The sequence below is a fragment of the Odontomachus brunneus genome, unplaced genomic scaffold, assembly GCF_010583005.1.
Source record: "Odontomachus brunneus isolate Ranch 3 - 2012 unplaced genomic scaffold, Obru_v1 Obru_scaffold_088, whole genome shotgun sequence".
Lineage (NCBI taxonomy): Eukaryota > Metazoa > Arthropoda > Insecta > Hymenoptera > Formicidae > Odontomachus > Odontomachus brunneus.
In genome coordinates, this window is record NW_022639538.1 from 1,158,788 (window position 1) to 1,176,562 (window position 17,775).

General features: G+C 43.9%; 1 protein-coding gene across 1 annotated transcript in view; it reads left to right on the forward strand.

The window, feature by feature from the left end:
* Positions 1 to 17,775, forward strand: part of LOC116848061 (RNA binding protein fox-1 homolog 2-like) — a gene marked incomplete at its 5' end in the record, with an annotated part of 462,314 nt that overhangs the window by 375,882 nt on the left and 68,657 nt on the right. The window contains one exon of the mRNA XM_032823807.1: positions 13,143 to 13,163. Within this exon, the coding sequence (XP_032679698.1) occupies positions 13,143 to 13,163 (21 nt within the window). The remainder of the gene's footprint in view (positions 1 to 13,142; positions 13,164 to 17,775) is intronic.

The window sequence follows — 17,775 nt, forward strand, 5'->3', positions numbered from 1 at the left end:
TCTCTCTCTCTCTCTCTCTCTCTCTCTCTCTCTCTCTCTCTCTCTCTCTCTCTCTTCCTCCTTCTCTTTAATTCGAACGTGAACGTTCGAGGATTAATCGACGTGAACGGCTACATGCCGATCGTTCTTCCTCTTTTTCTTCGTGCCTTGCGCGGGTAGAAAGCCGCAGCGCGCAAAGACGTCGAGATAAATGATAAAAGCGACATTTAAACTCTCGAACTTTAACCGCGCGCTTTCAGATGCTAATGATACCGAGTTGGAAAATGTATGCACGTCTAGATTCAGCAGCTGATGCGGGCGAATTCAGCGTGTGTCTTTCTTTTTTATTCTTTCTTTACTGTGCCACTCGCATGCGCTATCGCGACATAACGAACAAGAAAAGAATTAACAGTGCACATACGATCGATCCTCGCCCCGTTCGTGCAGCACCTGATATAAGTGCATATAATTCGATATAGTTAGTGCACTCCGCGCGCCGTCAGTAACTCGATTTTTATTTCATATCACGCATTTACGGTCAACGTTCAAGAATAGTTCAACACGTCACGTGCAACATTGTGGTGTATAAGTCACGATAACGCGTACAATTGCGCGCGCATTTAAAATGCGAGCAGTCGCCGCTGCTCTCGAATTAACCCGATCGCGAAAGTAGAGTAACGCGTCTAATTATAGAGAAATTTGTTCGCCGGCACATATAGCCGCGCTAATTCGCGCCTCATTATAGAGTCATTAATCTTCGCGATGGGGACTTTATATACTGCACGCCTATCTGAAAATAAGTCATTATTTTCGTCACGTGTTCCCAGGCATGAAAACGGTCGTACGAACGTTTTGCCGATTAGTAATGCAATTCCTCGAAGATTAATTATGAAAAGTGTGATTAGCGGCTCGAGAGAGCTCCGCGATTCCTCTACTCCTCCCAAAACTATACTCTTCCCGAGACATTCACCCAGTGTAAATCCGCTAATTACTTCTCATCGTTGAATCCAGTGCAAACGATGAATGCTGCTTTACGCTATACGAGTCGTTTTTCTTTCTTCCCTCATTGCTGTCAATAAATAACGTCACTTACGTCTAATGACAGAGTTGCTCGTTTAAAGTCAAAATTGATACAATTCGGTGTTCGACTCGGCTTCAAAATGTCGCGCGGATAATCGTGACAGCTGGATGATATTTTTCACTTCGTACTACCGGTGTGATTTCATTAAATAATATATTTCGATAATATTTTACTGAGAGTGTCCGACGTATTAACGTTGTCTCTAAAGAAAGGAAGAAAGAGAAAAAAAATAGAATAGATATATTTAACCTTTTTTAGGGTTGATAATCCTTTTTTAGGATTGATAAAGTTATTAGTAATATATATAACATATTAGGTTACCAGAATCTAAGTATAGCAAACAATTTCCAAAAGAGAGAGAGAGAGAGATGTTGTCATAGATACAAAAACGTATCTCTTCATAAATAGCATTTCGCGTTACTACGTGCGACGTACCGGCTGTTCTGCTCCTCTTCGTGCGCAAAGTCACAAATTTATTTAACCTCAGGCCACGCGGGCTCTTTCTTGCCGTCATACTTCTCCTCGTAATGCGCCACGTGTGTAAATAACGTTGAAAGCGAGACTGGACGTGGCGCGCGGCGCGGCGCCTCACGACCCCGTCGACCTGTTTTCCATCGTGGGTGTACACGTACGTGTATGTACGTACATGTACTTGTTTTTCCACCCTCGTACATGTCCCGGATCGACAGGATTTACCCGTGAAAGCTGAGTCGTAAAAATTGCATGCCTGCCCCCGCGCGCTCGTCCCACTTTCTCTCGAGCGACTCTCAGTCTCTCTCCCTCCTCCTCACTTCTCTCTCTCTCTCTCTCTCTCTCTCTCTCTCTCTCTCTCTCTCTCTCTCTCTCTTTCGATTCGCTTGGCCGATACATGCAGAATTCATGCGTCAGCCAATTTTTAACGTACATCCGAAATAACTTCTCTTGCACAGCGAGAAATTAACACGTTTAACTCCTAGTCACTACGATTCGAGAGCTTTTATAATCGTTAGTCAAAAACGCAATCCGATATCTCGGTACGTAGTGTTTAGTAACGCAAAATTTCTAGCCGATGTAATCTTTGACGTTACCGCCCAATTTTCACGTATAAGGTATATCGCGAAACGTCACCGTAGCTTCATTAATTTTCTTCGTCATCAGTCGTGCGCTAAATTGTACCTTCGTGGTTAAGGAAGATTGAGTCTAGATGATCCGATTGTTCATGTGTCTTTCATATTTATCTTGAAAGGAACGGCGGATACAAAATCGCGAAATCGTCCTTTTAGATACTTTTCCTCAAGTTTCATTAAACTCGGAATAATATTACAGTTAAAAAAATAGAAAAAACTGATTTAGTAGTAGGAAAATAAATTTTCGAACTACCCAAAATTTTGTGTTAATATTCTCCATTGTGAGTGAATCAAGCTAAGCGACATGTTATTAAATATGTTATAATAGAATGAACTTTCTTGCAAGTGTAATATACTGTTTCAGATAATAAAAGCAATTTTCATTTATAAAATGATTGAGATCTAGCGCATACAGGCAAACAAGGTAAAGTTGGCCCATAATTAAGGACCTGTAGGAGAGCCAAAGAAACCTCTCGCGGAGACTCCGGAATTACTAAGCAGAATACATATTTTATATGTCCTTCTTACTCTGCGCTACTGAACCCGGCGCCAAGGCAAGACGGCCACGTTGCTGCATGTTTGTATTTTGGTTATTAAAGAACATAATATACGGTTAATAAAACCATGGAGGGCATTGAAACATAAAAGGAGGCTACTTCTGTCATGTTTGTACAATCAGTCGCACCAATTGTTTGTCTGAGAAGTCGTAATTTCGAAATTCTGAAATATGATACATCTAGCCCTACGGCTCGTCAAACATCCGTTGCTCACAATTGTCCTTCGCGTTTGAAGGATCTCCTCGACACATTTCGCGCGCAAAATTGCCGTCTCAGAGCCGACATTAAGAAGTTGTCTGCGTCGGCCATTACGCCGGCAGATATTCTTTCTTTTAACAGCCAAAGTGCGCGAGCACTCGACCGCCGAGATTACATCTGACATTCGCCCCGTGCTTTATCTCCCTTTCCGCCGTTTACCGGCAGCGACGCGTTTCATACGACGTTTCCGCTCGCTCGCTTGTCGTGAGAACACCCGGTACATGGGTGCCGTGATATCTATAATTTACGCACGGCCGCTGCTCATTAATTGTCGCGTAAATAACACCTCGCACGGCATGCGTGCATTTGCTCGCGTGTGTTTCCCTCTTCGTTCAGAGTCTCTCTCTCTCTCTCTCTCTCTCTCTCTCTCTCTCTCTCTCTCTCTCTCCCTCTCTCTCTCCCTCTTCCCTCTCTCTCTCTTTCGTGTTCTCAAGTCGCGTTACACGCTTCTCTTTCCGAGACCGACGTGTCCCTCTCGCAACTTATGTGGGCCTCGAACGCGAGGAAAACACGTCACAGATATCGTCCGTTGATATCTTGATTCCGCGCGATAGATGGATTTCTCGCAAAAACTCCGCTTTTCATTCATTCAAACACTTTTCTTTTTTCTTTTTTATTAATAGTTTTATCAATTTTTTTATTAATAGTTTCTACAAATACACGTTTGAAGAGAAAAAGTGAAATCAACGAGACTTTGCTGAGCAAACAAAATTTGTGCGACCAAGCATTTGTGATCGAGCAAATTGTAGAATCGCGACGATGGATTATCGGCTGATTCAATAATTGCGATTTGGTCACAAAACACAATTAGATCGATTTATTATCAGTTCAATGAGTACAATGTTTCTGTACACTATATAACTGTAAAGAGATAAGTGACAATAAAAGAGAAATATGATTATTAACTCAGTCAGGTTTTTACACCAATTTTTAATATCATTAAAAGAGGATAGAAGATAAAAGATACGCTGACATACGATACGACGATTGACAAAATTATTTCATACTTTTTAGAGCTGTTAAGTCTTTTAAAGGCGGCTTATCCTTGTTCAAAAAGTTTTTCTTTTCATACTTTTTTAATTATTTACTAAAAGTTTGTCTTTGAAATTGGTTAAAAAAATTTTCTTTAAATAAGAATTTCGTCTTGCATCTTCCATGAATTTTTAAAAAAATAATGGAATTTATTTCTAATTTCCAAGTCATCTACCCGGGCACTAATCTAAAATATATATTCAATATGTTATATGTAGATAACAGGTTACAAAGAGTTACATCTTAATTTCCCTAATAATTGTTGAGTTATATATAAATAAATAGTACATACAGAATAAAGTGAAATCCTCCCTTTTTGAAATCGGTTAAAAAATGAGGATTTTTCTCTCTCTTTCTGTCTGATAAAGTTCTCACTTCAATCGCGACTACCGAGATTACCCCGACTCGATAACATTATTATTTCCCAATTAATATAGCCGCACTTTACTCGTGCGATTCACGCGCTCCGCGGGAAAAAAGAAATCGATCTCGCGTTTAATTCGCGAGCGCACGATGGCACGTATATCCCGACGAGCTCTCTATCTGAGCGCAGCCGCTTCTTCGAGTTCTCGTTTTTCGCACTCGGGAAAAGTTCAGGTACGCGGCAGAATCGGCGAGAGGAGAGAGAAACGCAAGAAGATGGAACGAAAAACTTCGGCGACTGCGTAATGGGGGAGAGAGAGAAAGAGATGCTTTGCTTTATTAAAAAATTTTATTTTTACCTCCGTCAAGCTCGCTCTTTGTTTCTTTCTCTTTTTCCCTCCTCTCCTCTCTCTCTTCCTCCTCCTTCTCTTTACCTCTCTTTACCTATCGCGCTGTACCGACGGTTAATACTGGGAGCAGGTTTAATGGAATTACAGCGTGTTTTATATGCGCGCAACGTTTTTCGCGCGAGAGATTCTCGCGAAACGATGGAAAGGGGTGAACGCAGAGGGAAGAAGAGGGATGGGGCGGAATTTCACGCGCCACTGTGCCTACGTGTTTGCGTAATATTTGCATGATATATTTTCGGTGCGCGCGCCCGCTCCTGCTCCCGTTTCGGATCCGATAAGTTTTATGCAAAACGGACCGGCGGTCGGCGCGTATCGGTAAATAAACCGCCAACCACCGCATCGGCTGCTTGTTGTTATGCGGAGGAGAATACTTGCCCTTCTGCCTCTCCTACCCCTCCTCCCTCCCCGCTCCTCCCTCGCGAAAGAAGGTCTTGCTCCACGAGGGTATCTCGCGGAAGTAGAACAAGCGGCATGCCTGACTCGCGTCTATTTTCACGGATCTCGCGCGTCACGTCTAAAGATGCGCTGACCCGATATACCGAAATATCGGGCGAAATCACGTTGTATACCGATACGAAAACCGAAACCAAGATGATATGGCGAGAAAGAAACAGAGAGATGGCACGGATCCCTCTTTCTCCTCCTCCTCATCGCCTTTCCCGCGAAACACGATTATTATGTATTTGCTCCTTTGAACGGCTGTGCCTTCGTAATTCCTCGCTCGCGCGAGGAGACGCGAGCGGTGGCGAAAACGATCTTCCGGCTTCTTGAATTTCGTGTGTAAATGCCGGCTGAATCCGCGAGACTTCCTACGCAGACGACGTCATGGTCGAAGGAGACGAGAGATTATTCCTTACGTTTTCCTCCGCATAATTTTCCGCGTAATTAAAATACGTCCGCAATGGGCAGAGACGATATTTACACAGTCTGTTTTATTCGTGAGAAATTTATACGAAGAAATACGTCCGCGGCACATCCGTTTCCATTCGATATATTCGTGAAAGCTATACACGTATATTCTGATGGAAAAACTTTGCGGAATTTCTCTCTCTCTCTCTCTCTTTCTCTTTCCCGTGGAAATTTACAAGGGGTGGCTGAAAAAATGAGTTTTATTTTTCTGTCGTGTTTTATTCTGTTAGATAAAATATTTCAAAAAATTGTCCATTGTTCCGTCCTTGCATGCCTGGATTGCACTCAATTTTTATTGTGCGCATCTAAGAGTCTTTATTTTAAATTAATTTAATTAATAAAAAATGCCATTACGTATGTACACCCGGTATGTACACACCTCAAAGGAGGTTCAAACAGAGCCGACGGAACGAAAAGAGACTTCCGCGGGAAGAACCGAGTTAAGCCCGTGTCACACTACGAATTGGAGATAGAGAATTGCGGATTGAAGATTGGAACTTGACCAATTGGAGCCCAAGCAGCCCAAGACCAAAGTGCATTGATTCGTCGAAATCTAATCTTCAATCCGCAATCCTCTATTTCCAATCCGCAGTGTGACATGGGCTTTACGATCCGAGAATATCTTGGACACGTTCAGCAGTGAGGACGGCGACTGACTATCCTCCTTTCTTTTCAGCCACACCCAGCATTCTCCTGCGGAACGAAGTAACTTGTTCCACACGCGGAACTTCGATGGCACCGTTGTACAACACTGAAATTATTACGCCAGATAAGACGCCTCGCGCACGTTTACCTTCGTCTTCGGCCCGCGCCGTCGCGCTGTGTTTCCGCTTTTATGCTCAATTTGTCTCGTCTTCCCCGCCGCGCGCGGCGACACGCCGAGGACGACGAACTTCTCGTCGGACCGACTCCGTCTCCGCGAAATCGTCGAGATATCGAGACCACCGACGGCGAAATAACACGCCAGACACGTGTCTTCGAATCTCGCGAAAACAGAAGCCGTTTCCGTCTCTGTGTATGCACAGTTCTCCTCTTCTATCACTCTCTCTCTCTCTGCGTCTCTCTGTCTCTTTTTCATCCCTTCAACCCGGTCGAACGACGAAGGAAATACATTACCTGCGCTGCCGGTGCAACAATAATATTTTCGCGGGAATTTCGCCTAAAACTCGAACTAATTTCTCCCGCGGACCGTAAATTCATCATCCCCGAGATCTTGGGAAGCGCACGTCTGCATGCGCGCGTGCGCTCCTGCGTCGTAAATGCGCTGCACAAGCTCTAAATCCAAAGCTACGACCGTTGCGCGCGCTGCTGCTCGAAAAAAAAAATACTTTTGTTCCACGGGCGAAACCGAGCGAACGGAAGTTCGTCGCTCGCGAGGTACTCGGGGCCGGAGCTTTTATTACGATTAACTGAACTCGCCTCTTTGTGCCGGCGCCGTTGTACAGCCGAGCTGCGTTTAATATCAACAACAATAAATTATTCCATGAAATTTTCATTTTAATAACGACGCACACCGTTTTAATTAAGAACGGCCGAATAGAGACGCGCGCACCGCTCCGCTCTGCCACGCGTTGCATCCAACAATGTGCGCAATCGGCGTTGCAAGGCGCGGCGAAACGACGAGGACTCGCGATCCCGTGATTTCAGAGCCAGACGCGAGTCGATCGCGACGGGTGCAATCGCCAGTTACGCGCCGTGTTATCATCCAATCCCGAAGGTGCTAATCGCGAATTACCCCCGTCGAAGGACCGACGATTGTTCGTTTCCGCCTCTGTCGTGTCGAAAGCGTCCGGCAACATTATCGTGCCCGCATAGTCGTAGCACCGCAAACACGACGATACACCGATCACGGATTCTGACGTTTCCGCTTGGCGATCGTATCTTAGATTAGCCATTGTGGTTTCCACGCTTTTGTAGATCTTGCGCGATTTATGCGACGCACGGGGGCCTCGTCAGGCACGTCGACGCCGAATCGCAGATCGCGCAAAAATCAGGGTTAAATTCGACGTAGATAAGCACACCCACGGGGACACTCGGTGAATATTAGTGTATATATTATTATATATATTTAATAGGAGTACATTGAACACAAAAATATTTGAAAAATAAATATTTTTCCGGCAATAACATATTTGCTTGAATCTAAATTACTCCCTTAATTACAACTTCTTTCATAAAAAGTTCAAATTTTTAAAAGGACGTATATTACAAGAAAAATATATTTTTATTAAACTTAGAAAATTTTTAAAATATTTTTTATTGAATTTCAAAAATTTGAAAAGTATCTCATATTAGTATTAATTGAGAAAAGATACTTGGAAATTTATGTAAATTATTGTGAAATATAAAACTCATTCACAGAAATAAACTCTATGTTCTACAAATAAATTTTCAAGTATTTTTTTTTCGCAAGTGGATATGTTATTAAAACTCACCGAATAAATATTTATTACTTCTTAGATACACTGAGAAAAAAATACTTGAAAAGTGATTTGTGGAATACACGAAGTTTATTTATGCGAATAAACTTTATATTCCGTAAACAAATTTTCAATTTGTATTTTCTCTGTGTATTTATCTCTCTGTGTATATATTATAGATAAAAATGTTCTCTCTCTCTCTCTCTCTCTCTCTCTCTCTCTCTCTCTCTCTCTCTCTCTCTCTCTCAGTGAGCGTGTATCTCGTGGTTCATCCGCGACGCGATACCGCCGCGGCCCTCCGTCGGGAACGATAGAAACAACGTGAAACGGGGAAGGGGGAGGACGAGAGGAGAGGACAAGGCGAGGGCGAAGGGCGAGTAATTCGCCACCTTCCGTTTCATTACAGCTGCTTTGCCGGAGATACAGCCACGAAGCACGCAATCGCACGATCAATCCTACCCGCTGGTATTCCGCCCGTCAGAGCCACCGTTGCTGAGCAAAATCGCGCGCACCCCATCACGTAGATCACGCATCGTTAATGCTCGGTTACCGCGATGTTAAGTAATCAGCGATGGACCGACGACTCGGGGAATGTAGCGAAAAAGTGTCTCTCTCGCTCCAGCTCGCGAGCGTGCGTGCGTCGATCTATCGCGTTCAAGTGGAACCGAGAATCCATTGATGGACTGTAAAATGTTGACACACGGTATATCCCGCGTATTCGCTAATTTCGACGGAAGTGCTGTTTTATGCACGCGTTCGCGCGATTAATTCGGCTAAACTGTCGCGTACAGTAGCGAATTGTCCAACGTTTCCGTCGGCGCGCGCCATAATGTTCTCACCGACACAATATACCCACGAAAATGTTCCAGGCGAATTTCTCAGCGCAACACTGTGTCCCATTATATCTCGCGCGGACGACTGTTTAAGTCACGATTGTCCGGTCCGAGACGAGATATCGCGAAAGAGAAAGTTTCGTAATGATTTACGTCATTAATGCAACGGCTGCCCTGAATTCAGCACGATGAGGCTTTTGCTAAATGCACATTCCGCATTCTTTGCGTAACAGAAATATTTGCCGACTTCACTCCCACTTTTACGCGATAATTCATTACGTCGGGACGTTCGTTTGCTCGACCGAAAAATCTGATACGAACGAGTGCATGTCGGGCATATATGCGTCGAGCATATTTGTCGGAGATATTATTTGATCTGTTCAAATAATATAATAACGAGCATATCGATCCTTCCCGTACAGATACTAATAGCACCGCTAGTCACTTCACAATTAATTATACGAGGGCATTAAGTTACCAATTAATCAGGAACCGATTTGATCAGAGCTCCATATAATTGATGCGCGCAGGACGCACGCCGATAAAGCTCGTGGATTCCTACAAATGTCTCGTCTCTGACGAGTGAGCGTGCGTTATTATCGGCGATATTTAAGGAAAATTTCCGCGGAACATCGCGCCAACGACCCCGTCGCGTCCGTGAGAGATTCGATTTTCCGGCACTTCCGTGTAGAAGAGAATAGAACTAGTTGTCTCATATGTCAGAATTTCGAAATTACAGCTCCTCGGACAATTAATTACTGCGACTGACTGTACAAACATAATAGAGACGGCCTTTTTCTATGTGTTAAGACCTGCCACAATCCTGTTAGGGTAGAGTGACCAAATTCGAATTAGGTACCAAATATGGATCACAAATTTTTGACAGCTTACTAATAAAAAGTTTAACGGCTCGCTGATGAGCCTTAAATTTTATTTAAAAAATAAAATTAAAAATCGCCAATATAATAAATAAATATTTAATCGTATATAATAAAATAAATGTTTTTAAAATATCGCTCACATTAGCGACCCGTAAAATTTATGAGCAACATTTAGTACACGGAAAAAAGATATAGACAACTAAACATAATTTGCTGTGTTAGGCACTTTTTCTTTGCTGCAGGAACCCATTTCCTTGCTAAGATAACAAGAAAATCTGCTCCTGCAACAAAAAAGTAGCTGAAGCAGTAAATTATGTTTAGTTGTCCATCTGTAGCAAATTTACTGCGTTAGCCACTTGTTTTGCTGCACAAGCAGATTTTCTTGTTATCATAGCAAGGAAATAGATTCCTGCAGCAAAGAAAAAGTAGCTAACACAGCGAATTATGTTTAACTGTCCATATATAGCAAATCAGTTTGCTGCAAATCCTTTTTTTCCGTGTACCCAATCCAGATTTGTATCTAGTCCTATTTTGTTTTGTAATGAATACAACATGACTGTTGCCCAGCAGCGCGGAGTAAGAAGGCCACATATCAAATATGTATTCTGATTAGTAGTTTCGGGATCTTCACAACCGTCTTGCCGGCCCTTACTTAATCATTGGTCAACCTTATCGGGACATTTTGACAGAATCAAACCGGCATTTCGTATATTATTTGGAAAAACTCGGGACAAAAGATAGAAACTAGGACTGCGCCGGAAAAACAGAGAAAACAGGAAAAACCGGAAGTCACCTTACATAAATTAACGAGCGCTCGGCGCCAAACTTCGCTCTCATCCGCGTCTTGATTCATCTTCCAACGGCAAGAAAACCAAAGCGCGCGCGCGAGGAGAATTGCAATCTCGGGATTTATAAGACGAGGAAAGTGCGCCGTCGATAGTTCGTTCATTCGTTCATTCGTTCATTCGCTCGCTCGCGACCGGCCGTTCGATGCAGCCAATCTTCCTGTTACATAATTCCTGCGGCCAATTACGTAGGAGGAGATCGGTTAGCCCTGCGAACGTAAAATCCACTTTCCGTCCGTATTACGTACTCCCCCGTGTAGACTATTCTTCGATCAGCATACGCCACGATAATACGACGATCGCAAAAGGTTTTACGATATCGCGCGATGTAATCGGCATCTCGTGCAAAGAGCAATCGCCGGAGGGAGAATATTTCCGCGTTCGAGAACATGCGTTAACACATCGACTCGATTAGCCGATTAATATTTCGTTTTTCTCCTCTTTTTAATATTGGAGATTTAATATTTAATAATGTGCAAGTCTTTCTCTCTCGACGCGATCGTCATCCGGCCGTGCCTCGAAATTGATGTTGCCCTCGCTACGCGGATACGTCAATGTAGACGTCATCTCTTCCTACTCTTTTTAACGCACGGGTAATTTTCCACGGTGAAGAGAGGAGAGAGAGAGAGAGGGAGAGATCCCATTCTCTCCCGGAAAAGAATTTCACGAGGAATTTACACCCGTGCGAAGAATGCGCTTGCGGCGTATATCACGTGCGCTTTGCAGCCCTTGAGCCCTAAAAACTCGACGGCAATCAATCAGCCACGCCCAACGATTATTAGTGCAGTTTAGCGGCTAATAAAAACAGCCGCTTTAATCACAGCCGTGGAGTTGACCGATCGCGGAATCACTTCTCGTTCAGTGGCTTGAATTGATATTAATCGATATTAATCGAACGTTATCCTATCTATCTATCTATCTATCTAGCTATCTATCTTTCGTTACACGACTTTACACCACCACATTGTCCGCGCCGAATCGCAACGATTGTTTCCGCGGGACAAGCAAACCGATTACGCGATAATTCGCATAACAACGCGACACGTTTTGCGCTATATGAAAAATTTAATTTCAATTACATCTATCGTTCTCGTGGCGCACAAAATTTATTTTACCACCAGCCGTTCCGCCAGCAGCCGCGCGTCCTTAATTGGTAAACTGTTAACGACGATGCGGTATTTTCGGCTTAATTCAAATAACTTGTCCGCCCTACATTTTATGTATATATATATGCATGTGCACATATACATTTCGTTACCGTGTCACATCGGATAATTGCTAACACCGCTAAATATCCCATTAATTATCTTCGCCAGTCGCGCGACAAATGGAGTAGCTTCATCAAGTTAGCTGGGAAGCGCTCTCGAGGGAACGAATTGCGCGCGCAATCGCGAAACGAAGGGCCCTTTCACGCGGGACCCCTCCAAGTCTCGAAATTTCTTGGATCGAATCTTTACTCAAAATGAGTGAAAATTCACTTGAGAGACGACAGTGAAAATAATGTGATCTATAACTATAATCGCTTAACGAAAAAGTCGTGCTGGCAAAAGAGCCATTTTTTAAATAAATGTTGCTATAATGTTAGTGATAAAGTAACTTCACATGCACATACTTTTTTTAAGACAAGATATGCTGAAAATTACTATTTACTAATTACTGGTGTCAAAAATTACTGTAATTTCAGTGACGTTAATCATTTTTTTTTTCTCTGCGTTCTGCCACTCGGAATCGCAAGTGAACGTTTAACTCAAACTTGGGATGGATCCGTATGAGAAAGTGTTTTAGTGAGACCACGGAATATAGTAAATTGCAAAACAAAGATTTGACTGTCACCAACTTTCGCAGAGGATGCGAGAAAAGTTGAAAGCACAAATTTGATATTTATTGCGCTATTATTACAACTGAGGCTTTTTTACAACTCTGAAAAAAAATATGTTCGGAAATATTGCTTTTCAATAAAGTGACGATAGCTCAAAATTATTTAGGGCTTAGAGACTCGGATTGTTGTAGTGTATGTCTTAAAAAATATGATTGTACACAGGGAATCAATAATATGATTAAGGATTATAAATAATAATAAATAATAACAACCATTAATAATATAATTACTAAGCAAATTCATCAGGCAATGTCTTTCCATTTTGATAATTTGGTGAACTCTCAACTTGATTGTGTTTAAGCTGTTTTACGATCCGTTATATATAGGATTCAGTTTTCAGTTTCGCACAAAAAGATTCACTCAACGATTCAGAGTGGAGAATTCGCTCCATGCGAGTGAAAAGCTGCTCGCGTTCAAATGACTAAACTGTCGCTCTGCTTCTCGAGTAAAATTTTATTCAAAGAAATTTTGAGAGTGCACCGGATAACATCTCTCTCTCTTTCTTTCTTTCTTTCTTTCTTTCTTTCTTAATTATGCAAGCACGCTAAAAGGAAATGGAGAAAAAAGAGAAACGTTTTGTCTGTTGCAGTTTGCGTGCAGTGGCCAGAGGGTAGGTGCTTCCACGACGTGCCGGAGTCGGCACTGCTGAATCTCTACTTCGAGATCCGTGAGAACTGTCACGGCTTCTCCTGAAGGCAACGTCCAAACAGGCAACGACAATGACGATGACGGCCTCGCGCTCGTCGACCGAGCGAGCGCGCGGATCATCCTCTTCTTCTTCCACTTCTACTTCTACTTCTTGCCGCGCGCAGTATCGCGAGAGACGATCTCGAGATATAACGTATTTATTTAAAGTCTTTCCAACCGCCGCTACACACCACGACCAAGCCAAAAAAGACAAAAGAAACAAAAAGAAAACAAGTCGTATTAAGCAACACTGAAGTTAACCACACCGAGTAGAGAAATCAGAAAAGAGGGAGACGAGGCTCCCCATTTTTGTTTCGTTCATTCGCTCGATGCATCCCGATCTCGCGGAGGTGTCTCGATCTGTCGCGCGATCTTACTCGTGACGCGCGCTTTTCGAACGAACGGGACCGACGGAGTCCGGTTGCGGCAGTCCGAGAGCAGTGCGGGGAATCGCGAGAGGTCGGTCGCGCCGCGAATCCGTTCCGCGCGGCCCGCAAGTTCTCGAGCGCGACGAAATTGTCCGCGATCGCAGGCGATCCGCCGCGTTCGATGAATTAATCATTACACGGGGTCAAATCCGAGCTACGCCTCGCGTCGAGCAAATCGACAGTGACGATGGACATTCGGTATACTCGATCATACACACACGTCTGATTAATAATTCACCGCATTGATCGATTTCCGTCGCGCGACGACGCCCCCCTACGGGAAATCGCGGCAAGACAAGACTGGCACTCACACTGCACGGTCTCCCGTCGTCTCCGTTCGTTCGAGTCGCGGTCCGCTCGCGTGTAGCGACTTTCGATCAACGCGGAGCATGTGTGTGACACAGGTCTTGAAACACTGACCTCTGAGAACCACACAAAAGAACAAAGAACGGCCAGCACGGCAGAATTGTCGCGCCATGCGCGCGCATTTGCGGGATCTCTCGTGTCCCTTCGTTTTAGGGTTCTCGATGATCCCGGCAGAAGCAAGGTGGGTGTTCAGAATTTATTTACCTACAACTAATTGCTCGTCGTTCAGCCAGCTCGGGATTAAAGACTGTCTCTCCTGTTGCATATATACATATACATATATACATATATACACGCGTGTATATATATGTACACGCATATATACACACACATTGATATATGTATATATATACATATATATAATTTTTTTTTATTGTACTTGTTTTCTCTGTCAACGAAGAGAGAAACAACGTGCTCATATCTCAGCCCCCTGCTCCTTACGTTTCTCACACTACCGACTCTTCTTTCCTTTCGAGCCGAAGCAGAGTCGTCATTCTGCCCTTTTCCCGCACCCTCGCCCACTCTCTTATCATCGTCGACCCGTTTCTCAACTTCGCGGTGAGGAAGCTACGAGGAGTAATCACGACGGCTTACGCGGTGGCCGCGCGCGCTCTCTCTCTCTCTCTCCCCGTCTCTCGCGAGCGAGAGCGAGGAGAGGAGCGAGAGTCGCGAAGTAAAGCGCGCTCGAGATAAACGAGAGATAATTTACGGTAATGGTAGGAAGGAGGCGCGTTACCCCGTGGCGCAGCGTAAGACGTGCGCCCAGCTGGTTCCTCTTTCTTACAGGCTTTCCCCACGATTTCGCGACACACACACACACACCGCTCAGGTCCGACAGGTCGTGTGCGCATGCATCCCGCAAGGGAACAATCGAACGACAGAGACGAGAGTCGTCCGGCGCGAATTTCGTAGGTTTAGAGTTTAGTCATAACGACACGGCGACAGGGTATATTAGTATTAGCGATAGTGATAATCATAAGTTTCCTCTCGCACGCGTACCCACACTTTCGAGATTCCGGTCGAGCCCGGGAAGGCAACCGCGCCGAGCTCTCGACACCGCGTTTGTCTCTCAGCGCGGTTTTGTCTTCGCGAACTTGAATAACAATCGGATCAATTTTACGCTCGGTTTAACCCTTACAGTCCGGGATGACTTTGAAGATCTTTAAACTAGAACCTTTTTCTATATTTCAGTTTTTTGTGTATTTTTTGTACGTCTGACTTTTTTATATATTTTTTCCAATTCTAGTAGTCCAGGAAAAGACTGTTGATAAGATCTATCTTGCTAAGGGACACAGTAAATTTTATTAGAAGCACGGCGGATTTTTCGCTGAAAACATAGCAGGTAATAGCGCAGTTCCTAAAAGATTAGTAACACACACGAAGCGAAAAAATAGTGAGTTACCGCAGAAAAATGTCGATCTATTTCCCGGTTACAAAATCCTATAGCATTATTTACTATAAAATATCCTCCGCGACTTCCCGTATCGTAAAGGTTAAGAAAGAGAACAAAAAGAAGAGAGAGCAACACGGGCCGATATCGGGACTCGGAACGGAGGGGTTCATCGTACCGAGAGCGAGAACACACAGGGTATCGAGATTTGAGTGATTATTGTACGCGAGCGTTACCTTACACAGGCGTTTCGTCTGATTAGCGTTAGGACGATAGATTGTACGAGTGCAGGTATTAACGTAGATTTTAAGTCCGCGTGGCTCCGCGCCAGAGAGACACGGCGATCGGATCGCCTTCCTCCCTTTCCACTATTTTTGTACTTGACTCTCTTTACATGTAATCGACTCTCGCCAGACGAGCGAGAGAGGGAAGGTGCGAGCGCGGGCGCCGTGTTTCCCGGCGTCTCCGGGGTCGCCGACGACGACGCGGGCAACCGTCGCAGCGGAGCCACGTGGTAACAGTATTACGCAACCATGTGTGCGCATGGCAACCGTCGTACGCTATTGCAACGACGTGCAGGGTCGAACCGAACATTCCAAAGATCGCGAGACATCGATTTGTCCGCTGGGCGAGTAAACTGGGGTAATTCGTTTAGAAAATAGCCGTAGATAATCGCCGACGTGATTGATTTTACTTCTGCCGATCAATCGCGCGCGCGCGCGTGTGTGTGTGTGTGTGTGGCGCGCGCGCGTGCCATGATACTACGCTTTACAAACGTAAGAAAATAGGCTTGCTCTCGGCCAAATTCGCTGAGTAAGTGAAAAAGAAAGAGAGGAAGAGAAAGACACATATTTCGCTGGAAATCGCGACAGCTGGAGTTCCTCAAGTCGGAGCTAGGATATCACTCGCCATTTGTAGGGAAGTAGTGAGTGAGTGAGAGAGAAGCTGCAGCGTGCTTGGGTCTCAGAACTTCTCTCACTATCAGAGTTCCTCTCTCACTCCCGCTCACATCACCCCTAAAAATGGCGGACAAGACCTTCATCAATTATGGCTTGTAGATATTATCCCTTTAGTCATTCATGTACTGTCGGACAGGATGCAGACCAATCAGAGAATCGTCGTGCTGTGTCCAAACTTTGACTGGAGGAACTGTAGCAGTGACAAAAAAGTAGTAACTTAGAGCGTAGTGGTGTTTGAAATCGTCACGCAAGTGTTTTTGGTGTGCATGGACGATTGAGTGCTTGTGTTATATATACACACACACACACACATAAACGCGCGTGCAGACTGTCTAAGCGAAACGCGCGGAAGAAATCGGCATTCAGAAAAGCGAAACGAGGAAACGAGACGGACAGTCAAAAAGCGGATGATGGACGATTTGCGCGACGAACGTCGAATGAAGGCGAAAGAAAAATGTGACGAGCGCGCAGAAAAGAGGAAAATCATTATTTCCCTCCGCGGGACTGCACGACGTTGTATAAAGGATAAAAATTTCATGTACGTGAGCGGGCGTGCATTTTGTACACACCGATGGAAGTCGAATGATATTCAGTTTGCGCGCCATAGCCCGGTGACATTTTGGCGCGGCCACGCATAAATATCGTCCGAAATGTCGAGTGTCAAGCTGCGAAACGAAACGTCGCGGAAATCATCGTCCGTGCTTTTCTCGCGTCAAATCCACGAATGTGCGAATCGGAAAAAAATTTCACCCACCAAAATATAATCTCACTCGCTTAACGGAATCCTCTTACATACGGCCTCAAGAGGATTTTTCTAAGCCCCAAAAGGAATATATTCTACGCACAATATTATTTCTCTTCATTAAGGGGATGCTACATACCATTATAATGCAGTTTCGCAATTTGCGCTATTTTTCTATCTGGTTACATAGAATTGCAAACGTCTTTACGGAGTGAAAGTACAAATGACCGTAGTTATGCGAGAATGTTCCAACTCATGTGGAATAAAAAAATGAAGGTGGAAACTTGATACATGGTACAAACAGTATAGGTAACACTGAGGTAACACTTCGCGATCGTTCAAGAAGTCAAGCATGATCAATTTTCTTCTCTTTAGAGTCTCTATTGATAAGTTTAACTCTTTAAAAATTAAATAAAAAAGACGCAACTCTAATATAAAATATTAACTATTTTTTAAGTGATTTTAGGCGTCCATAAAGTTTGGATTTTCTTTATTTTACGTGGAAAGACATATGGACTTAGCCATACTTGTCTTGGTAAAAAACAAAAACTCAAAAATCATAATTTTGTGAGTTGGATCATTCTTGCATAACTATGGCCAAGTGTTGATGTGTTCACGGAAAGACGCGCCAAACATTGCGTCAAAAACAA